Genomic DNA, 24,966 nt, shown 5'->3' on the forward strand with positions numbered 1-24,966 from the left:
AAAGACATGCTTTTTGTGACACAAATGATTTGTTATACTGGTACACACAGTAAGAGTCTGTGTCTTTCATACTATGCATAAAAAAATTGTAATAAATCCTATCCTACCTTGGAAAAAAAGACTTATGGCACAGGAAATGTAATTCAACAAAAGATTTTGTCTGAACCCAGGAACAGAACAGTTCCAGTGGGAGTCTTGCATGTAAAAATGCCTGCAACATTGGTGATCAAAAAAAGTCAAAGATATCAGAGGTCTGAAGCATTGCACAGAAACAAGAGACAGGATAGCAGCAGTCAGACTCACTCCTGATTCATTCTGTAACAGCAACAAAAGTCCTATCCTGTTCCTAGATAATTTTAACAACTATTTTTCAAATATGAAATTGTATTTTCTGTTATTTTTCATTGTTTTTCAAACAATGTAAAGGAATACAAAAGTAAATGAGGGAATGTCAATGTTCATGACACAGTCCTTCCATACTAATGATAAAATGAGAGACATACTGTTGGAACTACTCCACAAAAGTATACGTTAATTTAATATTCCTAATTAATACTTTTTTCATATCTTTAAATCTTTCTTTAGTAATTACTACAATGGAGGTAAAGCCATTCAGAAGTATCCAACACAGTCATATCTTTCTTTATGTCATCATATTTTTCAGTATGTTATCTAAAGGGGATTTATATGTGGAGGATCAAACGGGCACCACATGACAATCAATGTGATTTAAAGTAGAATGCCCTTTATTGGTACACTGCAAACGGTTTATATAGGATCAAAGCTATGTGGTAAATGGCTAAAGTGATTCTCACACCATTAAGCTACATATCTAATTGGTTATATTCCATATGTCATGAGTCCAGTGTTTCGATGAAACAACCTAACAGTTCCCAGGTGAAACTCCAGAGTGCTTATCTGAAAGTCTGAGGAGCTACTGTGTGAACTACTGGGGACTGATTTCCTCCCTACCTCTCAGCAGTAGCAGTGCCTCCGTTCATTCTTTGCTGGCAGCTGTTTCAATCTCACAGAGTCCATACAGATCTAGACTGCTCACATTTCATTTCCCTGTACCTACAGTTATCCATGTTTTTTTTCCAAAACACTATGATCTTATGCTTCATTTCACTTGCAAATGATTGCAGAATGGCTTTCAACAAACCTACAGTTCTTTGCAAATCCAGAAACAATTCTTCTAAATATAGAGAGACATTAAGTCAGATTTGGGTATTGGACTATTGTCCTAGTTCGGCAGCCGAGACCGGTTTACGACTACCTGGGTGTGACCAAAGCTTTGTATTCTGCACCCTCTGTGTAATTTCTCATGAACTGTTAACAATGGAATATTTGCAGTAGCTGCCCAGGGCACACCCAACCCCTCAGGCTGCAAGCTGAGTGTTAAAGAAGCCTGTGAGATGGAGCTGTGATAACTCCTCTACAGGGAGTTGTCAGCATCTCCACATCCAGGCTGAGGGGTCATGTCTGCTAATGGGCCATCACCAATTGCAAAAATAATCCATGACTCAGAGTCAGATCACCCATTATGGAACTTCACACCCTGGGGGAGGTACTGGGTGTTTCTACCTGAACCTGAGGGTATATAACCTTGGGGTTTGGGGACTTCTGGGACAACTCTCTGAATCAAGAGGAGGACCAGAACCTCAACAGGACTGTGACCGTCATCCTCACCAACAGGTTTTTCCTTTCCTTTTACTCTGGACTCCGGGGAACCATGATGGGGTGGGGGGTGGGGGGGGTGGGGGGGGGAAATAGGGGTAGTTGTGTCTCAGTACAGGTACTAACAAACAACATTGTGCTTGTGCCCCAGGGTGCTGGGTTATACTTCTGGGTTTCGTGGGTTAAAACCAATGTCTCTTTGTATCATTGCATTTATTGCAATATTTGTATTAAATTCTAACTCTGATTTATAATCTGGTTTTGGGTTCACTTCTCCTGCCAGTTTACCTTTAAACCAGCATAACTATTCACAGTCTGTAAAGTATATCTCTCTATGTACACTGGAAAACAAAATATTGCCAAGCACACATGAAGGACTTTTTTTCTGAAAGAATGTGTTAATCATGAGTTTCTAACCACAAAAGCTTGTAAAACACAACATGAAAGTCATAATGTACTACAGAAATAGCAGAGGTCATTACAGCTTTTGTGTTTTGTTTGTTTTTTTGTTTTTGGGGGTTTTTTTTTGAATGAAAGTAGTAAATGTGAGCATCAGCAGGGTGCATTTCCAATCATATAAGCATAGGGAAAGATCACTCAGTTGAGAGGGAAGACCAGAGACAAAAAGGGAATTTTAGAACAATATTTTTGCAATGTCAATATTGTTTAAAATGCAGTGGAGAGATGAGGACAGATATTTCAGCAGGGCTATAATATTTACATGACTTTTGTTCTTTTCATTATGATCTTTCCCCAAAATGCCTTAAAAATTGCCATGAAATGTAAGCACTCTCCTGCTTCTTTGCAAAAATTACAGCTATTTTATTATAGAATTATTTTAGAGGAACTGCTAGATAGCATTCACATCCTGGACTTTTCATCTTAAAAGCCAATATGTAATAGTTCAACAATTATATTAAATTGTCAAGTTCTATAGTCACATTTAAACATCAAGAACTACTTCTGGGCCATGATCTCACTATCTATTATGTGAAACAATGTTAGGATTTGATTCTTGTGTGAGACATTGGCATAAAAGCAAACTTGGCTCCCTTACAAGATAAGCATGGAGACATGGTATAAATCTTGAACCTGGATATCCATGCACACTTTTCTGAGGTACTACAAATTTTGCTTGGATTATTAAAAAAAAAACAACTTTGAAATAAAGATGACAAGATAAAATCTGGACACCATTCATGAAAGGGCATGGAAGGGGCTTACTTAGTAAAACATGAGAGCAGAAACTCGGTTCCTTCAGTCCTTTGCTTGAGTCATTACATTATAAACAAGAATTCTTGATAGAAAGTGACAATTGCTAGCATCTGCAGTTTTTTCTCAGAGGTTGCCTTGTAATGTGACTGCAAATTTATCCTAAAATGCTGCTCAATAATAACACCTGTAAAAAGCTTATCTCAACAGAAATGGATTTTTGATTGATTGTACCACTGATATTTGCAAAATTAAGAAAATTATTTTCCATCATTAATTGATTTCTTAGTTGAATCGATGTTATATACATATATTAAAAATAGTTGCTTAATGTAGAAGACTGTGTGGAACTCTGCTCATCAAATTATCTTCCAGTCACAAAAAAATGTATGACTTTGACATAGTTCATAATTTATCTTTTACAGAGCTATACTGAAGTGCATGAACTGTTCAGCGAGTAGAATGTGTCCAAGAAATCCTGGACTATAAATTGCTGGATTTACTGATGTTTAAATGAACTTTTGAGGAGTATGTTTCTCTCATTTCCTGGCCTGTAGACAACATCTATAACCATAATAAACTGCCAGTTAGTGGCAGAGTAGAAGAGAGTGTATGGAGATTAAAGGAAGTGGTCTGGATATCATGCAATATTTAGTGGTTGCCTATGTATAATCAAATAATTATTTTAGTAACTAATGAAATATTGTATTCAATTTAGAAAGGTCTCCTAAATGTTGACTTCTCCAGTGACAGCCACCATAATCTGCATAATCAACATGGAGAACTTTGAATCACCTTCATAATAAGTGAAATGCAATTATTTGGAAAATTAAATCAACATATTTGTTATTTGTATCTAACATCTTTGCATTTCTGAAGGAGATAATAAAATTAGCTCCTGAGTAACAGCACTTTGTAGTTAGTTAATTTGACCAGTATACAGTAAACTATAAGACCCATGTCAGGGAAGACAAGAATAAGTCATCTAAGTTTGCTGTAACTAGCTCTTCAGGTCTACAAACCAAGGATCAAGTTTCCTGGATTTTTTTGTTGGGAAGAATGTGAGAGTGCAAATTTTGCTTCCAGGGAAAAGACCACAGAAGAAAGCCAGTAAGGTGACTTTACAGAGGGTGACAGGGAAGCTTTGAAAACTTCTACCTTAGTGCCCTCTCCACGTTTTCTCAATTTTGTCCTTAGTGTCATTTATTCATTTGTCTATCATTCCTAATAGATACAAAGTTCTTAGAAATTCATTACAATTTTTTGGTTCAGTATCTGATTATATGTTTTCCAGTTCAGGATTGCCAGTTTTTCGGAGGATTTTGGAGAAGTTGCAGAAGGTTCTTCCCTTTGTTCTCTTCACAGACACTGTAATAAGACTCTCTTTTTCTAAAGGTTATCAAGCAACACACTTGGTTTTATGGAGAGAACTAAAACTACATTGCAGTTTCTCAGGATAAAAGAACACAGGAAAAGAGCTCTGGCCTTTTGTATCGTCTTGCATCATTACTACTTTCTTTCTTCACAGCAAACTCACTTTATCTTAGCATTTAAGTTAAAATGGTATGTTTAATACAAATATTTATTAGTAATTTTCATAAACTGACTATTTAAACATAATTACTTAATATAATATAAAGTAATGATCCATTTAGTGGGAAAAAGTAGGATTTATTTAGTCAAAAATAAGCTGAAAGGTATCCTCTTAAATACAAAATGCCAGAAGAGGGGAATATGAGGACTACGAGAAATGGACAATTAGCTACCAGCTACTAGAGCCTAACTACTCTCTCTGCAAATAGTTGAATGCCACACGGTTAATTCACTAAATTTAACTTCCTAACATTTCTAAAATAATATAAACCAAAGAAATCTTGGAGTCAGGATGGATGTTGAAGGGAGAATATTCACTGCATCTGTGAGCAAAACACAACAAGCATGGAACCACTTGACTATCTGAATTTAAATATCTGATTTACAACAAACCACAAGGATATTAAAGGAGGGTAAGTATCCAGAGAAATTAAAAGCATATAAAGGTATTATGCAACAGCAAGTCTTCATGTTTTTCTATTTCTTCATATTTAAAAATCTTTAGTTGGTAAAGAAGACATAGAAGAAGTAATGGGCTAACAGTGTACCACTTCCTTTTTCAGGATAGGTTTCCAGAAAACGAAAAACAGAAATCACATATTTTAATTTAAAATACTGAAAAGTAAGAAACAGGTTGCAATTCATGAAGAAAGCACTTGGAAATCATGAAGAATGTTTGTAGAATTGTGAAAATGTTTCCACAAACAGTAAGACAGCTAAAATAAAATCCAGTATCCTATGGCTCCTTTTTTTTCCTTCTCAGCTATACCATTCTTGGCATGCATTAGTCATACATGTATTGCAATGTTTCCTACAAGAATTTTTAGATAAAGATTAGACTCAGTCAAAGTCTCTAAAGTAATAATACTGTGTCCAAGCTGAAAAGATGATGAGAACTAAAGAACTAAAGGAGAAAGGAATTATGCTCTTGCACTAAATACTCCCAATCTTTCCAGGGTATCTGCCCACTGATTCTAATGATATTTTATTTCACAGTCCCTCCTAGTCCTTGCTCCATCAACCTGTACTCCATGTTCTTTACATTTGTAGTATCATCACCCCATCTTGTCTTGGTTATCGTCGCAAAGGCATCCAACATGTTTAGTCGGTCCTATTGATTTAAATAAGGTTGATTTTTCTGTGTTAAAACCATTCTTAAACTGGTTCTTCAATCAGGTGTCTACTAGTACTATTTAAAATTATGAAGACCTCTTCAATTTTGCTAGTCAGTCTTTTCGAAGTTAATATATAGTGACATTGCTTCACACAATGACATGAAGCAACATCAGGAAATTCACTTAAGTTTTTGGAGCTCCTATTGTCATGGCACTGTACAGCTCTGCCTGGGCTCGCAGGTGAGTGCTGGGAGGCAGGATATACTCAGTAGTGCAGAGAGGCTAGATAACACCACTATTCTCCCTGGGAAAGTGCACAGGCACAGCGCACTCTTTTGAAGGTCAGATATGAAGGTTCAAGACCCAAAACATAAGGAAATAGAACCTACAAAGAAAATCTGGTCCTAGTGGAATAAATTGCAAGCATTCCATTTGCTGCAACAAGATGTCTAAACACTATTGCCATCTTCTGTTTATAATGTACAAAGAAGGTATTGATGGTATGATATGATAAAGTATCTTCCAGGATATTTGGAGATTCAAGCAAGCCTTACAACGTAAGACCATGAAAATGTGCATATTAACTTTGGAAAGCAAGTGGAGACTTCTTTCTTCAAAGGTACTATGTTCTCTTTCTATCAAACATGTGTATAAAAGTATCTCTCACACAAAAATTAGCTGGTAGGTGTACTTTTTGAAGTAGACACACAGCCTTACCTGCATTTCTTGGCAAAAGAAAGCAGTTGGTCCAAAAAGAATCTGACACTGTTCATCTGCAGTGTATGTCATTCCTGGGAGCTTGGAGGGAATAATCACAGAATTGAGGCTCTGAGGATTCGTCTGTACCAGACAGTTACTGGCCTTTGACCTGGTAATATGCAGAGATTCATACACTGAGCAATCCTAAATAATTTGATTGTCACACCAACTTGAACTTGCCTACACCATTAGAAACATGTGGAGTCTCAAGATTTTCTTATTCATCATCACTGGGCTGTCACTTACATATAAATTAACATGGCTTACTTATTCTAAGTTAATGGTGTGTTCTGTTGTTGCATATTTGCAGAAAAACAATATAATTTATCAGCTCTAACAGGCATTTCAGTAAGGTGCTGGTGTAAAATTTACTTAATGGATTAAGGTTTTGATAGTAATTTAAACAATGATAAAAAATAGAAAATTTATAATGCATAGGAACAGTCACATAGGTTAGTTTTTGCATCTAGTAGGACCTCAAATTAATAACTTTAGATTATATGTATATACACACACATTTAAAAACACATATGTTTCTGAGCTGGTAGCCAAAAACTGAATAAAAAATATTTGAAAATTAAACTTGTTCAAGCACAAAGTCATGGTTTTGATTTCCATCTAGATTCAATACAAAAGTTTCAGACTGACATGTTTAAGTTACGCTAACTGTTCTCTTGTCATAGAGTAGATTTTTTAACTGCTGCAAGCAAATTCTCATCTATCTATAAACTTAATAAAGGAACAGAACTCCAGAGAACAGATACTATTTCATAAACTCAGAGTGAAACTAAATGTTTCAATTTGTTTTCTAGGTATACTATTCTCTATTAAATATCTCGTAGTAAATTTCTATTTAAAATTATGAAAATCTGATTATACTGCAAGGTTTTATATGGAATGGCACGACATTGATCAGAGAATCTGCAAAATGTTCATATGTCATTCACTGTGCAACATTTCAGCACACATCATACTAATATATTGTAAACATATTTACATATATGAAATGAGGACATAAATACAGAAAGAGTATAATCATATGTTTTAAACATAAAAGCATAAAATATATATAATTGCTGAAAATTGATTTTAATAAATCTGACAAATACTAGATAACAATTATATTAAATATTTTGATGGATTATGCAATGACAAATCTCCCACAAAAGTAGAAATTATTCAGAACTTATCATTTCAGGATATTTATTACAACTATTTGTAAATGACAAACAGTAAAGAGTTCTTGTTCTTAATTATATACCTGAGAAATCTTTCCAGATCTTCTCTGCTGCACTGAGACCATGAAACATCCCCAAGATTCTGTCCTTTAATCCACTCCCCAGACATGATATGGACACCGTCTGCACAGGATGGGTGGTCATTGTCGTGGTTTATGCCCATGCTGAATTTTGAATTTATTAAAAATAAAACAGAGCATAACAAAATAACAAGTAGTTTTCAGAATGTTTGTAAGTTAAAACTCTTGCAAGAGGCTAAAAAAGCCTCATAAATATTATATATAGGAAATATTTTTGATTTTTTTTCCATGGTATCTTTCAGAGAAGTGCATGGTACCATGCATAGAGGACAATTCTACAACAAAAGATGCAAGTGAAGCTGCATTTATTTGATGGTAAATACTATATTCTACTCAGTTCAATACATACTTTGGGCAACTTTTTGAATGTACAGAACTGCACAACTACTGGAAGTTTAATCAATACTAATTCTCCTGCTAACAAGCAACAAAATTACTGGAAATTTACTTTTTGAGATTACTGAATATTTTGGTAGTGATTTTATCTTCATTCTATAGGGAAGTGGTTGGTTGAAATTTTATAGACTAGTAAAATGATTACTAGTTTCATGTGTAATTATTGTCTCTAAAGAAAAAATACCTTAATACATTTTTAATGTCTACAGTTAGAAATAACACTGATGAGGAAATTGATTTTGATTTTAAAGACAGCACCTATATTCATCCCAGTGAATGCTCACACTCAATGCACTGCAATGAAAAACTCTACTAAATGTCTACTTGAAGCTGTTATTTTAACTGAACATTCACTGTCACTTTCATTCACAATTAGCAAGCAGAGAGGAAGAAGAGAGACTTAAATAAAATTCAGATTTGACTGGCATTACAAGAAAGAAAGTAAACACTCTTAGCTGTTTTTGAAGATTTGAAAATGCTTATGAGACTAGTCTCCAGAGCACTGGATTTAAAGTAGGGCCAGAAACTTGCAGGACAGTCTGCCCTGCAGAAAAGCAAAATTAGGATTAATAAAAATCTATACCTTGTATTGATTCTTTCAGTCAAAGACTAGCCAAATCACTTACAGACTGCAAAGAGAATAAGTTTGCTGTGTCTGTAGAGAAACTATAGTACATACATCATGCTTCTCCATATTTCACCACACGACAGTGCCCAGTGACAAAAAGGCCTGCCTCCCATCTTTTGAAAACAGTAGCTCACTTTTCTTTTACATTCCATCCCAAAACTATTTCATGATTAGATCAAATTTTATGTAATTTTGTAAGCTGCTTTACCTTGTGTTTACTAATGAAATTAACTGAAATATTGTGTCAGGCTTTAGCTGGCTTATAGGAGTGTGCAGTCTCTTACTGATGGGTAAACCCCACAAACTGGAGCACTAGAACAGTTGCTTCTTCATAAATTGGATAATGCTGCTAGCTGTAAACAGTATATCTGAGGTAAATAAACCTGTCTGACTCTCATCCTCTGTCTTTTCCTTAACTGCCTGAATGCAAAAAGTGTCACTGCACTTGCTTCACATTTTTCTTGTGTGCCTCGCATACAGAATTTGAGATCTTTCTATCTCCAGAGTTGTTTACAACTCTAGGAACTATGGAAGAAGATACAGAAAATCTAATGACGCTTCACTTTGCTGACTGTATATGAAACGAATTTTGCTTACAGCTCTAGGAGTTACATACTTCCTTAGTGAAAAAGTACTCATTTATTAGTATCATCATGACTTGAAATAAAAAATTTACAACAGGAAGGTACACAAAATCTTGATAAAATTTATTACAGAATTGATGGTTCCCATCTATAAAGAATTAACACATTTATGTGTTAAAACACTTTTTTAAAATGAAAAATTAAAACCCCCCATAATTTCTGATCACTATTATTTCCCATTCACTCTGAAGAGCAATTCTTGAAACCACTTTGTCACAAAATATTCTGCAAAATCACCCCAAAAAAAATGTGTGCTGAGCTGAACCATGACCTTGGTTCAAAAAACAATTAATGCTAGCCACACTGCATATGTGCATCAGTGTACCCCTCTTTTCCAATCTACCACCACAGAATCATTTTGTATAGTTTATCAGCATGTGAATTCTGAGGAAAACATTATATTTTAAAGTAAGAAGTGGTAAAAATGATTGTACTTATAACTTCTGTGTATATCAGCAACATTAGGGTTTACCCTAACACCCCCCCCCCCCAAATTAGTCTAACAACCACTTTAAAACTTGTTTATAAAACACAGCCAGATTTTGCATGGTTTTAGTGATATGTATAAAGCTGGAATCATCTCTGCTAAACTTTCAATGTGAACCCTGTTGAAGGTGCATTAGGAATAGTACACAGAAAAGTCATTCAATTATCTGTGTGTGGAAACCAGAAGTAATAACTCAGGACACTCAAGGCAGAAAAAATATTAGTTCAATTTTTCAGTTAAAAAGTAATTCTTTTACAATTAATGACTACTGCAATTATATGTGAACTGCTGGATTTAGAATCAAGACAGACAATAACATGTCTCTTGTCATCTAAGGAAAGAGGTTGTGGTTTTGACTTAAAAATGCATTTCAATGTCAACTCACATAATGGAAAAGTTCAATTTGATTTTATTGCAGCAGAGTACTAAGAAACAAAAATTCTATTAAGTTTCAACAAAGCATCCTCAGTTATTATGCTATATGTAAATAAATTAAATAAGGCTATGCACACACTTTCTGGAAAGAATTAGATCTGCACTACTACTTTATATTTCTTCTCCTTGTAGAACACCAAAATTCTTCTAAATGTGCCACTTCCATGACAATATGAATTTTCTTATTGACCCCACATGCTTCCAGGTGAAAAGTTTTCTTGTATTTTTTAATTATTTTGATTGTGTTTTGCAAATGGCAGAGGATGACTTAGTTATCATCATCACACACACTTAAAATGCATAGTGCATTAGTGCAGCTGAACAAGAATGATGCTATTAAACTAGAAACAGGCAATGCAGGGACAAACAATAGTATCAAAAACTTAAATTAGGAGCAATTAATTATATTAGTTAAGAAAGATGTGGAGAATTACTTTCGGCTTATCTGTAGACAAACAAAAAAGGCAAAAATTAAAAAAGATTAAAGAAAACTACTACTGTTCAGAGTGTCACAGTCACTACAAGTGAGACAGGTTAGGAAATAAGAAATGGATTAAAAAAAGCACAAGGACAAGTAGCCAAGGAACCAGCAATAGAAAAATCAGCATAATAAATAGATTACCAAACCCTAAAAGATAACAGTTCAGCCCTAGACATATAAGCAACTGAGGAATGATGAGTGTAAGCTGCAGATCCAGGATAATACTACTAGTTTAAGCTCAAGACAGACTGAAAAACTATTCCTTTGTGAAGGAGAAAGTGAACCTCTGGATGCTGCTGCCAGTTTATATCTGTGATGTGTGATGGGATCATGTTGTCATCTGATTTGTTTCAAAATTTGTATTATTATACATAATGCTACAGTGTTTGTAAATTCACTGCAACTACTACCTTACATATTTTTCCATTCAGTAAAATAACCCACAAACATAATGAATTCTATTGCCTTGAAAAATAAAAATAACTTTAAAAATATTACTAATTATAAAGTGTAATGTTCTATATTATTTTCACTGTTTCTTTTTTAAATTTTGTAAAATACTATGCTAAATTTATCAAAACCTTTTAAACTACAGACTCAGAAATTACAAGGTTTAAAAGCTTATATGGCATTAAATAGTACAATGATTTTCACAACATTTTATCTAATCTGAAATTTACGTATCACAGTAACACAACAATGTATTTCATAAGTGAAAAGAATACCCCTTGTTTGACAATCACAAACAGGGAGAAGCTGCACTGCTTTCCTGTAGTACTTGTGTTGCACTTTTTCAACAAAATGTTTTATCACATTGCTGTGTTTATAGGGAAACCCTGCTGTCTTTATAGAGAAAAATATATACCCCCCTCCCCCAAATTAATAGGTTTCTAGAAGTTAAGAATTGATGCAAAAATGCACATGAATGTTTGTTGCGTTTTTTTAAAATCCTAGTTAGTGAAACAGTAAGTGTTGTATGATTTTTGATACGTGCTTAAAACATATGAGGTCACAGATCATCACATAAATGTGACACATTTCTACTGGTAAATAAATTATTTAGCCTGAAGTGAATGGACAGGCAATTAACCCAGCTACAGAAAAACTATGATGGTAGAAGATAAAAGATTATTTCTTTTGAAAAGACTTTATCTTCAAAGGAAAATCTATTGAACAAGGATATCCTGATCTTGTTAATTATTAGATTATCAGGAAAAGTAAAAATAAATTTTTTTACACAATTACTATTTCTCTTTTGTGACTCATTACTTATTCTGCAGAATAATGGCAACTTAGATTACTTTTTCAGTCTGAAAACAATAAAAAGGACACCATGCATTTTAGGATACAGACACTAACATACATCACACGCTGCTGTCCAGATGACTTTGCACCTTTTGCTAAACATCTATTTTCTTGTCTGTCACTCCAATACTTCTACAACTGTGCTTCAAGATTCTGGACCTAGACAAACCACTGTGTCATGACCCTTGACTTAAGTTTATAAATATTTTAAAGCTTTATTGTGACAGATGTATTTATTGTCATAACATGAAAATATATATTGTCCCTTGCTGAAGGTCTTTTATAGATGTTATTTAACACAGGAAAAGTATTTGCTTCCGGCAAATACAACATTCATGTGGCATCAAGCAGATCTCACTATTTCAGGATAGTCAATTCTGTCTATGGTTTACGACTTTAATCTTATACCAAGGTAAAACATCAACAAATAAAATTTCTTCAAATTGAAGAAAATATGTAATCAGGAAAAAGATTTTCAGCTGTAATGTACTCAGTGAAGAAACAGAAAAAAAATTTAGTTTCCTTCTTAACAAAACCCATTCACATTGTTATGATCTTCCAACTCTTTCACAGCAATTTTAAAAGTTTCAGACTATCAATTAAGCCTTTCCATCCTGTAGGATGTTGGTCAGTTACTAATTGTTCAGTTTACACATGTTATCATAAGGGAAATTATAATCATCCATACTGGAATTGTATAGTCTGGCAGAAATGGAACTCTTGATACATTGCTAGAGAAAGAGATGACCAATCCATATTTCAAGTATAAAACTACTGTATCTTTTCAAGTTACTAAAAATGCTGTCTCAGTGCTTCATTTCTTTATAAGCTTTTTCTTTCTTCAGCTCTCTAGATACCAGCAAAAGCCCAGTGACACTTTATTACTGCTACACTAGATTGTTGTGGTGTGTTTTGATACACATAAGACCATTTTGTGATTAGAACCGGACTAAGCAAAATTATTTTTTTCATGGTTTTGCATCACCATATAAATTCTCAATAAAAGTAAACATAAAGGCAAAGTATGTAACAAATTTCATTCTTTTCTGTCATCTGTAATCACAAGTTTAATTTTTTTGGACCATTTCCAAGTCACAGGGAAGTACAGTATGATACACTCTGCCCTATAAGATCTTAGGCTGATTAAATTGTTAAGTATATGACTGTGGAACATAAATGTCCAGTTTGATAAGGATACAGGAGAAAAAGGGACTATAAATTTTTAAAGATATTATACACCAAACCACGAAAACTGAATGACAGTGAAAGGTGGTCTCAAGGGCTTTATGACTGCTTTTTTTGGAAAATGCTATTTTTTGCCATTACTCTCTATTTACTATCACTGAAGGGGTATTTCCTGCCCTGCTTCCGTAGTTTAACATTTAATAGTTAATCTGAACTTCATTAAAGTATTTTTAAAGAAGTATCTAAAAGCAAAGAGAGAGCAATTAAAAAAAAAAAAAAAGGAAAATTCGTTATAAACCAGTCACTGCACTGTAGATTTCTGCAATAGTGGACACTCTTTCTAGTCTATCAGAAAAAAAAGGCAGTGATGAAACAACTGTGGTGATTGTTGTACAGCTCTTGTTTGAAGTAGAGAATATGTAATGCTGAAATGCAATATGAAGTGAAAACCTATTACCTTTTATTGAATCAATAATGTTAGGAAAAAGGAGAGTATTGTATCTTTCTCATTAAAAGTAAATCTAAGAAAAGCAGTTCCTTATTAAGCCAGCACTAAGCTTTATAGAAAAATTGCCCTGAAGCTTCAAGTTTTTTAACAAACAGGACAGAAAATATCACAGATAGTAAAACAATACAGAAATAATATAAAAATCATAGAATCATTCAATGATTGGGGTTGGAAGGGACATAAAGGATTGTGAGCTCCAACCCCCCTGCCATGGGCAGGACACCTTCCACTTGATCAGGTTGTTCAGAGCCCCATCCAGTGTGCTCTTGAAAACTCCAGAGATGGGAAGTCCACAGCCTCTAGGCAATCTTTTCTGGTGCCTAACCACCCTCACAGTAAAGAACTTCTTCCAACAATGTAATCTAAACCTATTCACTTTCAGTTTAAAGCCATTCTCCCTTGTCCTGTCACTACATATCCTTCCTTGTAAAAGGTCCCTCTCCAGTTTTCTTATAGCCCTCTTTAGGCACTAGAAGGCCCTAAAAGATCCCCTGAGAGCCTTCTCTTCTCCAGGTATGTTTTATGTAGCTATCCACAAAATGCAGAGAACTACAGCCATTTCTGTGTAAAGCTGTCAACGACACAAATACATGTACAGGAAAGATCATTGCTCATAGTTTGTTGCACATGCATTTTTAAAATCATTACAAAGCTCAATTTTTCCAACAGCAGTTGTGCTTTTCAAGCAGTTTTGTTCAAAGTTAGGCTCTTGTCTACATTTCTGTTGACTTTATTTTGAACAAAAATCTCAGTGATTACAAAAATGAATAAAAATTATCAAAGTGCAACATCTCTGACACTTAAGCTGCTTCTGTATCCAATTACCTGAATCTATGAATATGTCTGTACCTACAGGTAGACCAATATCCTTATCTACAGGGTGGAAGGAAATTCGTGTGGCCAAAGTTCAAATGGAGTTGCAGATGGCCAGAAATGTGGGGGGCAATAAAAGGAGTTTTTTCAAATACATTTCTGGCAATGGGCAGTATAGAAATATCACTGGCCTATTTCAGGATGAGGATGGTCACCTCACAGACAGGGACAGAGACAAGGCAGAGGTGTTTAACATTTTCTTTTCCTCTGTCTTCAACATGGATGACAGACCAAGGGGGTCTCAGTGCCCTCAGCTGGAGCACCATGACTGTGAGAAAGATCAACTCCCAGTTAAGCCTGAAATTGTGCTGGATCTGCTCATGCAGCTGGATCCCTACATATCTATGGGGTCTGATGGGATATACCCCAGAATCCTCAAACAGTTGGCTGATATTGACACAAAACCTCTTGTGATGATTTTTGAGCGGTCTTGGTAATCTGGAGAGGTCCCAGCTGGCTGGAAGCTGGCAAATGTCCTGATTTTCAAGAAAGGCAAGAAGAAGGACCCTGGAAACTACAGGCTTGTCAGTCTCACTTTTGGGTCTGCTAAGATTATGGGGAATATTATTCTGGGAGTTATCAAAAAACAATGCAGTCATTGGTCACAGCTAGCATGGCTTCATGAGAGGAAAGTCCTGCTTATCGAACCTGATTTGCTTTTATGACAAGGTAACCCACCTACTTGATCAAGGAAAGCCAGATGATGCATCATTTTGGATTCCAGTAAAGCTTTTGATACTGTCTCTCACAGTACCCTTTTAGACAAAATGTCCAGCCCACAGCTAGATAAACGTATCATGTGGTAGGTAAGCCATATGCTCACAGGTTGAGCACAGAGGGTAATAGTGAATGGGGTAACATCAGATTGTGACCTGTCACTAGTGGGGTTCCACAGGGATCCATTTTAGGCCCATGCTCTTCATAAATGACTTCAACACGGAACTGGAAGGGACAATAAGCAAGTCTGCAGATGAGACAAAACTGAGAGGAGCTGTTGACTTCCTTGAAGGCAGGATCGCCCTGCAGGGAGACCTCAACAAATCAGAACCATATGAAGCTTAACAAGGAGAAGTGCCAGATACTCCACCTGGGATGGGGCAACCTTGGATGTTCATATAGGCTGGGGAATGAGACACTGGAAAGCAGTGCTGGGAAAGAAGATCTGGGGTCCTGGCTGACGGCTAGTTAAATATGAGTCAGCAGTGCCCTGGCAGCCAGGAGGGCCAATCATGTTCTGGGGGGCATCAGTCACAGCATCGCCAGCTGGTTGAGAGAGGGGATTGTCCTTCTCTGCTCTGCACTGGGGCAGCCTCACCTGGAATATTGTGTGCAGTTTGGGGCACCACAGTATAAGAAATATGCTATTAGATAGTGTCCAAAGGAGGTCAGTGAAGATGATGAAGGGCCTTGATGGGAAGCTGTATAAAGAGCAGTTGAGGTCACTTGGTCTGTTCATCCTAGAGAAGAGGAAACTGAGGGGAGACCTTATTGCAGTTACAACTTCCTTGTGAGGGGAAGAGGAGGGGCAGACACTGATCTCTGTGGTGTTCAGTGACAGAACTCAAGGAAATGGCCTGAAGTTGTATAAGGGAAGGTTTAGGTTGGATATCAGAAAAGGTTCTTCTCCCAGAGGGTGGTTGGACACTGGACCAGGCTCCTCAGGGATGTGGTCACAATACCAAGCCTGACAGAATTCAAGAAGCATTTTGATGATGCTGTCAGGCACATGCTGTAACTCTTGGGGAAGGTACTGTGCAGGGCTAAGGGTTGAACTTGATGATCCTTGTGGGTACCTTCAAAGTCAGCATATTCTATGATTCTGTGAGAAACCCAGCTTTAGATCATGAGCCCAAAAGGACAGAAAAACTAAGGAAAGCAGCAACTGGGGGGAAATGAGAGACTCTGTGAAGCTGGAAGGAGGCCATGATAACAGGCATTTCCACTGCACCTTCTATCCAACTGTGTAGTAGCCCATGGGGATTTATGGGAGAGAGAAGGAAGCAAGTAGATTACTTGGGAATGGGTTACCAGCACAGCCTCCAGTGACACAACAGTTCAGCAGCAGCTTCTCTCTTTCTCAGTAGTGAATGACATGGGAATGTCTGACAATGTAGGACAACAAGATAATCTGAGGGAGGATGCTGGGAAGCAAAAGCTCTGAGAAAAAGGGACCTCAGAGAGATATGGACACTCCTGAATAAAGTTCCTAATATGTCAGCTCAATATATACACCTGTGGTTGAATAAGCCGTACTTTGCAAACATCTTTTAGGTTATTAATTATTTTAACAAATCAGAGCTGGCTAAATACATGACAGCATCGTATCTCTGTTATGGGGATCGACTTTAAGAGAAATGTATGCATGGCACATAAAAGACTATAGCTATACCTTGAGATTCATTTATATTTCCTAGAAATTTATTCACTTGGGTTTTATGCCTTTAACTATGAAGGAATTTTCTCACATTTGAATGTTCCAGTACTTGGAAAGATAGGGTCCAAAAATTTTGCTTGCCTGCCTTCCTTATGCTAGCATACTGTTTATACAAAACCCAACAAAAACATCAAAAATTTTAAGAGGATTCATTCGAATTTGAAGACATTTATCTTTCTGTACAGCAATTACAAACAGTTTCCTATTAAGAAAATGTGCAATAGAAAAGCATAGGCTGAAATAAGAGGGTCTCGACTAACTGTAAAGTTGATGCTTTAATGGTAAAACTAAAAAAACCCAAAACTTCTGGATGGGGAAAACATTAAATTTCTCGGCCTCCTAAACCAACAAAATTGGAAATCCTATTGACTCTTAAATTCATATAATAAAGAAATGAATCAGTCAGTATTAATGGGGGTGGGGGGTGGGGGGTGGGAAGAGGCTTAAATATTCTATGATTTTAGAAGACAAGGCTTGACACTAGGGAAAAAATAATTAAAACCATTACTAAAATAAAATCTAGTCACTTTGGACTTCATAGTTCTGTATTTTCATTCTTTTACTCAAATCAAAATTCTGAGTAAAGAGCCCCATGATTTACTTGGGAAATGTACTTTACCATTTTAATGCAGTTGCAAGGGAACTGTACTTGTAGCAAAACATTTCTGAAATCAAAGAACCTAAAAAGACCACCTTCAGGTTTGGGTTTTTTTAAATGTAATTTTGACCTTACTACAACTGCATTTATTCCTGCAGGAAATGTGTTTTACAGTCTGCTGTCTTGAGATCATATATTAGTTCACTTATGGTTTAATTCTAAATTAACTAAAAATTTCTCATCATTCACAAAAATTGATTTGGTTGCCTTCCCAGAGCAGAAAATTGCAGTTATAGAGCATTTTTCTTCCTTTGCGGTAAACGAGCATTTAAGTGTCACTTTTTCTGCTTCCCGATTTATTCTAAAGAAAACACCAAACAAAACAACAACCCCTCATTGTAAATTCTGGAATGTAAAATAAATGTTCTTAAATAATTATTCATATAAGAACAGTAGAATCTGCTGCATGACTAGAAGTTAACTAATTCATGTAAGATGACATAGGCCCTATGGAAGCATGTAATTTCAACTGTATGATTCAAATCATGGTTTCTTCATCTAAATTTTGTTTTCAAGAATGGAAAGTGTATTCGGTTAATACAGATAGCAATAATTACAGTCCTCAGATAGATATGTTTCAAAAGCAAGCCATGCTTATCATGAGTGGCTGGAATTACAAACTCTGCCTTTGAAGTCTGTCCCAAAAGAGGGGAAGGTGCATGGAAGGGGAGGGAGTTTTTCATTGTTTGTATGAAAGGCTGTTGTCACTAACCACGTACACAATAAGGATTTTTTCCAATTTTTTTTTTCCAAATGAATCACCAAGTCCCTCTCATGGTGACGCTAACATCTCTGAGGAATTTCTGGTCTAACAGATAGGAGACTCAAAAATCTCGGTTAACCGCACAGATAGGTATTTACAAAAACCAGTGCATTAACCTGTAAAATCTCTCTACACTTTTTTCTCAAGACAGAAAAGTAAAGTATGAAATGTAAGCATTCTGTCTGCTTGTACATCCCCTTATGAAGTAAAGTTTCATTCTTTGTCAGCCAAACAATGACTCAGAATAAATGCCAACAAATACTTTGAATTAACATCTAAGACAAATGTCACATGTCAAATGATTTAATTTAATGTTCTTTAGTATAATTAGCCTTTTCTGTTCCCAGTTTTATCAGCAGAAGTGACCGTTATATCTCTTGAAATTTCTCATTATATTAGATGATTTTCAAGATGTAAGGTCTTCCACCAATTCTAATTAATATCTTCACTTTCCATGTACTATTCTTATTCCTTGTTAAACACAAGTTCAATTGTATAATTCTACTTTAACCTTATAAATATTCAGACAGCTCATTTTTTCAGTTACTTTAATGATATTCTCATTCACAAAGATTGGTAGCCCTTTGCTTTTACTACTCTTGTTGATTTTATTTTATTAAGCAATCTGAGCATAGAGGAACTGACTGTCCATCAACATTTCCTGATTCCCCATTTAAAACTCTCTTCAAGTTCCACTGGATGTCATACAACTCTTTCATATTGTCTCAAGGAGCATATGCTGTTTGCTGATAAACTACTAAGTAGATGATTCAGAAATTCCATAGTTTCCCTGTTTGGAACTACAAAATAGCTGGTAGAATATCCTAAATTTTAATAAGAGGTACACTTCATATTTTATACAACTATTTGCAGAAAATGAATGAGGATGTGTTTGAAACTGATTATGAGAAATTCCATCAGTCTCTCTCTCCACTAGCTGAAACAACTTTCAAAGTACATTTAGAGCACTTAATAATTGTTGATGTATAACATTAATTCTCAATGTCATTAAAATATCATCTGCTCTCAGATACACATGTCTAGAACAAAGACATTTCATATTGCAAAGTAAGGTTTAGTTTGCCAATGTATTTCATCAAGAATACTTCTGCTTTAACTGGAAAAACTAAAAACCCACACTCACAACACTTAATAAACATCCATGTATGAGAAGTATTCAATATAATGATCTCTTCTCCCAAGCAAGTAGAGACAGGACAAGAGGACATAGCCTCAAGCTGTGCCAGAGGAGCTTGTGTCTGGACATGAGGAAGAATTTTTTTACTGAAAGGGTGGTTAAGCAGTGGAATTTTTATTAATAAATCAACACAATGGCAAATGGGAATGCATTTGGTTTTGCTCTCAGGCTGATCGATGAAAACTTATATTGCATAAGTTTTGAGTCTATTTGAATGATAATTTATGGAAGAGAATAATATTTGTTGTATGGGGGGGGGGAAGGGGGTTTTTCTTTCTACTTTGAGAAACAAAGTCTTTGAGAAAATCTGTGCTTTCTCTGTGTTGCTGAACTGGACTCTTTCCATAAGAGCAACTAGAATGAATAAAGAAATTACACACACAAAAAAAGAGAAGGTAATAGTTAAATGACTTCAAGATTGAAAAAGAACTTGTGAAAATTTTCTAGAAAAGATGATGTGTTGAAAGAAGAAAAGATGTATGACTGATCTATATTGTGAACATTTAATCTGTATTTCTGAGACAGTTAAGAACAAGCACGACAAATCCCTGTGAGAAATACTCCAGACACATTTGAAGGCCATTTTCAATGATTGTTGAGGTCCTTTTCAAGGATTTCCATTCAAATGTTTTTCTTCAAATATTTTTGTACTGTCTCTCCACACAGGGTCAACTACTTCTAATGTCTTCTTCGTGATTGCCAGGGCTTGGCTGTTATACAGAGACAGTCATGCAGAAAAAAACAAATGTAAAGCCTCTGAAATATTACCTAACAGTCTTTGGTGCGAGACCACTCTACTTCAGACTGCAACACTTTGCAACATCTAACAACTCTGACTCCATAAAGAAGCAAGGATCAAGCTGAATGCCTCTACAACTTCTGCAGTGGAGACTGTCCTTTTTTTTTTCTTTTAGTGGCAGCTGCTCATGTATCTTAGGATGTCTCTTCTTTCACTTTTGTGGCAGTCCTACTGTTTTCTATGTGATTTACTACTAGACTTCATGAGATTGAATTTCTTGAGGAAATGTGTGATTCAAACATCACCCTGTCTTGTATTATGATAAAAGATTTGATTTATTTCCACTGTTTAAAAATGTCTATTACAGTATCTGTGGAGAATTGTGAGGATGTCTCTAAGGACAACCAAATGCCTTTACTACTGTAAGAATATGATGTTTGAGATACCACTATGATTTATTTTTTCAAATTTGTTTTAATTGATACAATGCAATTTGAAAGTTCTGAAATTTCATGGTGTAGTCTTTTAACACCTTTTTCTTCCCCCAAGACTCATGTATTAGCAATTTAGATTTTACATTCCTGTCAGAAGATCATGAGAAATCCTTTCACTTTTGCAGTCATGCAAAAATTAGAGCAATGCAAAGCCATGAAGATATTTTGAGTTCCCAAACAAATGCAACAAGGGTTACAGAGCCTGGCCAGTCCAGCAGTCTTGAAGAACTGCTGGCAGCAACAGCGAGCTTCTCTGTCTACCTTATTTTGTATACTGTGTGGGATCTAGCAGACTTTAGGATGTTAAAGACAGGTTTGACTTTTCTGCTGCAACACAACAACTTTACAACCATTATAAGATCAGTATCCTGTATTCTCTAATTTGCTATTCCCCAAGCAACACACTACCTGTAACTTTACAAGAATTTTATATATCACCATTTCTCAGGAAGCATAAGGTGTTACATTTCTTCTTGATCAAGGTGTCTCTTTTTTCAAATCCAGCAATTCTACTCTCAAGGTTTTTATTCTCTAAACATAGGTTTACAGAGTTGGGCAGTACTTATATCTGTTATTATCATAACTGTCTTGAAAAATGTTCTAATTTATCAATGAACTTTTCTGGAGATTATATTCAGTGATAGTTTATTTCACTTTATTTTTGTTTGTAAGAACAAATGTACAGAAAATAAGTCTTCCCCTATCCATTCCCTCTTCCAATACCTGCAAACACTACTGTGAAAAAATAGAAATAGAATGGCATGTGGCTACAAAATACAAATAAATTTCCCTTTTGAAGACTTTACCACAACCATCACTCAAAAGAGGCTGGCTTACCTCAACCCAGAGTGGATTTCTGCAGTTATGAAAAAAAAACCCAACCCAAAACCAATCAGAAAATACCAATTTAATGCAGCAATTTACATTTGTGTCCATCTTTATATAATTATTCTGTACCTGTTTAAATTGCATCCAGAAAAAATACTCAATAGAAATATTTTAAGTTCCAGTTCTTTCTTGCAATCAACATCATGTTTCAATGTTAGATGCTATTATCTCCATTTTCAGACAGCTTTTACCCAATTTAAACCAAATCACTTTTAATTAGAAGTGTTTATCATAAGATACCTAACCATAACATTCAGAAGTTCAAAGTATTTAGCAAAACATCCCTCTCTGCTGTCACTCTGAAGGTGGTATTCTAATACAAATACCTGGATATTGCATATACAGATACCTGGAGCAGATGCTGCAAGCAAAATGACAGATTAATACATACGTTACTCTTTTAAAAGTAGGACCTTTCTTATTTCTTTTTCTTTACAAGTACTGAAAAGCCAAGAATAAAACTCAACTTTTATTAATAAATTTTATTATTGAAAACTGAGAATTTTTCACTTTTGGTTTAAAATATTTCCCATTGAATGAGTAAAAAAATCCAGTACAATTGTGAAAGACAGGCACTTTCACCTTCATTTTGCCATAGGAAGAAAACCAATATTAATGTTATAATGACCAATGACTATTATACAGTTTAATGGGATAAATCCTGAGAAAGCCAAATTAAATAAGGGCTCTTCCAAGTCACGATCTCATTAAAATGTTTGTTGGCAACACTAGTTAAAGCTGGATCTGATATGTAATACCACAGTCTGAAAAGAAAAAAACGTCTTGGGACACATATTTTTCCTCTAGAAAATGGCAGTCTTTTCTGTTAATCTATTAATTTTGTAGCTGTAAAGATTTCAGGTTTGCTTTAAATTGTAAACATTTTCTTAACAGAAACACTGTTTTCCAAATTATTCATCAAATTTAAATCCTTTCGTAACACAAAAAGGAAAAACTGAAGCACACAATCAAGTTAGTCAAATCATAGTAGTATTACATGCGAACAGATAGCAGGCTTTGTTATGCACATACTTACTTATGACCCATTTCATGGGCAATTGTAAAAGCAAGATTCAGACCATTGTCCTCTGCAATTATACATTTTCGTTTTTCACTGCACATTCCACTCAGATATGCTATACCTAGGAAACACAATAACCACATTTAATTATTTTTTGTTGTTACTAACTTTATATATTATGGCGTTAATTGACCTCAAACAGGACTAAAACCTTATTCTAGTCAGAGCCATCCAACAAAGGTTTACTTACTCAAACAGTTAATTTTATCACAAAGTTGGATGAAAGACAGCAAATAAACTGTATCCAGAGGTTATATTACCTCACAGTAATGATTACACAAACTTCAATGTAAGAAAGTGCATTCTATAAAAGCAATGCTAGGTATCTTAGTGAGATGTGATAGAACACGTACAAGTATTGATATTGTTGTAAATGAAAATGCATGCCTATAAGAATAGGGCACAAGTCTGAACTAGTATTTCCTCTGACAGACTCAGAAAAAGAGACTGCAAAGCAGAGGGCTGTGTCCCATTTATCACTGCTAACTATAGATAAAGAGTTCAGCTTGATAATGATTTTAAGCGTTTAAAAGAATCAGACTTCACAGTTCACAGGAGACTGAAGCCTGACAAACATATTCATTTTAAAGGCTATATTGCCTCTAGTATGTAATACCTTAGTTTAAAAAAAATAGAAAACAGACAAACAAACAAAAAAACTAAAACAAAAGGAAGCCTGTATGGTAAGATTTTGAGTTCAAGTTCAGCTTCTAAATGGTAGAACATCTGTAACTGTAAAAGCTTGAGGAAGGTGCAGCTTAACTTGGGCAATAGAAAGCTTTTTCTGACCATGAATACGTTTTGTGAGGACCTATTGTCACCTTCTGTCTGAAAAGTCTGGAGTAAGCAATCAAAACACTGTTTCAAGTGTTTGGCCTTCTTCCTTTCAATGGAATGGTACCCTCTGGTTCAACAGGTTTACTGGATGCTTTCTTGTAAAGGTCAAGATTGAAATGGTTGACAATATTTGAAATTTAGTCATAATTTTAATTTTAAGTTAACAAGATAAAAGTCATTCTTCCTACAGTTCAAGTATTTGTCAGTCTGTGAGCACAGCACCTCATCCACATGAAATTCAAATAGTAACCCCATCACTATTCCAGCAGTGTTGCTCTCAGAACTGTCTGAAATCTTTTGGACACAGAATTTTTGACAAAAGGTGTTGTTTAGGATGAACAAATCACTCACAAATTAGAATTGAATAACACAGAATATTTCAACTTTTACTATTTTTTTTCCAAAAAAGGGAGAAAAAATGGGTGCGGGTAATAGTCACCTGGAATACAAAAAAAGAGCCAGTCAGTTGGTGCCAAGCAATTGTTTTCAGTTGCATCACTTGTCTTTTTTGGCTTTTATCTAACTCTCTGTTATTTTTCTTTGCATTATAACTATTACTATTACTGTTACTATTATTATTTTATTATTATTATTATCATCATCATCATTATCATTATTGTCATTATTATTGCCATTATTACTACTATTTTGATTTAAATTGTGAGCCTGTTTTTATCTAAACCCATGACTTTATCCACTTTTGCACTTAAAATTCTTTCCTCCCATTCCACTGTGCAAGGAGAGAGCAAGCAGCTGCGTGGTGTTTATTTGCCAGCTGGGATTCAATTTTGATGCTTACTGATGGTGGCCATTCTCAACTGGATAAAACTTTCTTGTGAGATTTACAAAAAGAGTATTCCCAAACATGTCTCTGCCTGTTGATTCTCAGTACTAAATGAAAACTATGATATTCTCTAGTCTTTTGAAATGAAAAATAGTCCTTTAACCTTCTTTTGGCAGGTTCAAGGACATTAGCAAGCTCTTTCCACACATGAGTACTATCAGTTGCTGTCTACTATTCTAACTGTTCCCCAGATTATTCCCAAAGTTTCGTATCTATTCTACAGAAGAGGCAGTCAGCAGTAGCAGACATGTTCAACAATACTAATATATTGATTATATAATACTCATACATATATATCACCTGGGATTCCTTGACAAAAATTTCTTATGTTTGACCTTCCTAAATTTAACAGACAAAATATAAATTAAAAACGTTAATCTCACTTCTCTGAGATTAAATTAGATTTTTGATTCT

General features: G+C 35.1%; 1 protein-coding gene across 1 annotated transcript in view; it reads right to left on the minus strand.

Annotated features, from left to right (window-relative positions):
• ADAMTS19 (ADAM metallopeptidase with thrombospondin type 1 motif 19) overlaps positions 1 to 24,966 on the minus strand; it is a 155,887-nt gene that overhangs the window by 48,288 nt on the left and 82,633 nt on the right. Inside the window, exons 8-10 of the mRNA XM_071580398.1 lie at positions 22,827 to 22,932; positions 7,618 to 7,758; positions 6,315 to 6,465 (exon numbers count right to left, since the gene is read on the minus strand). Of these exons, the coding sequence (XP_071436499.1) occupies positions 6,315 to 6,465; positions 7,618 to 7,758; positions 22,827 to 22,932 (398 nt within the window). The remainder of the gene's footprint in view (positions 1 to 6,314; positions 6,466 to 7,617; positions 7,759 to 22,826; positions 22,933 to 24,966) is intronic.

Source organism: Pithys albifrons, chromosome Z (genome assembly GCF_047495875.1).
Source record: "Pithys albifrons albifrons isolate INPA30051 chromosome Z, PitAlb_v1, whole genome shotgun sequence".
Classification (NCBI taxonomy): Eukaryota; Metazoa; Chordata; class Aves; order Passeriformes; family Thamnophilidae; genus Pithys; species Pithys albifrons.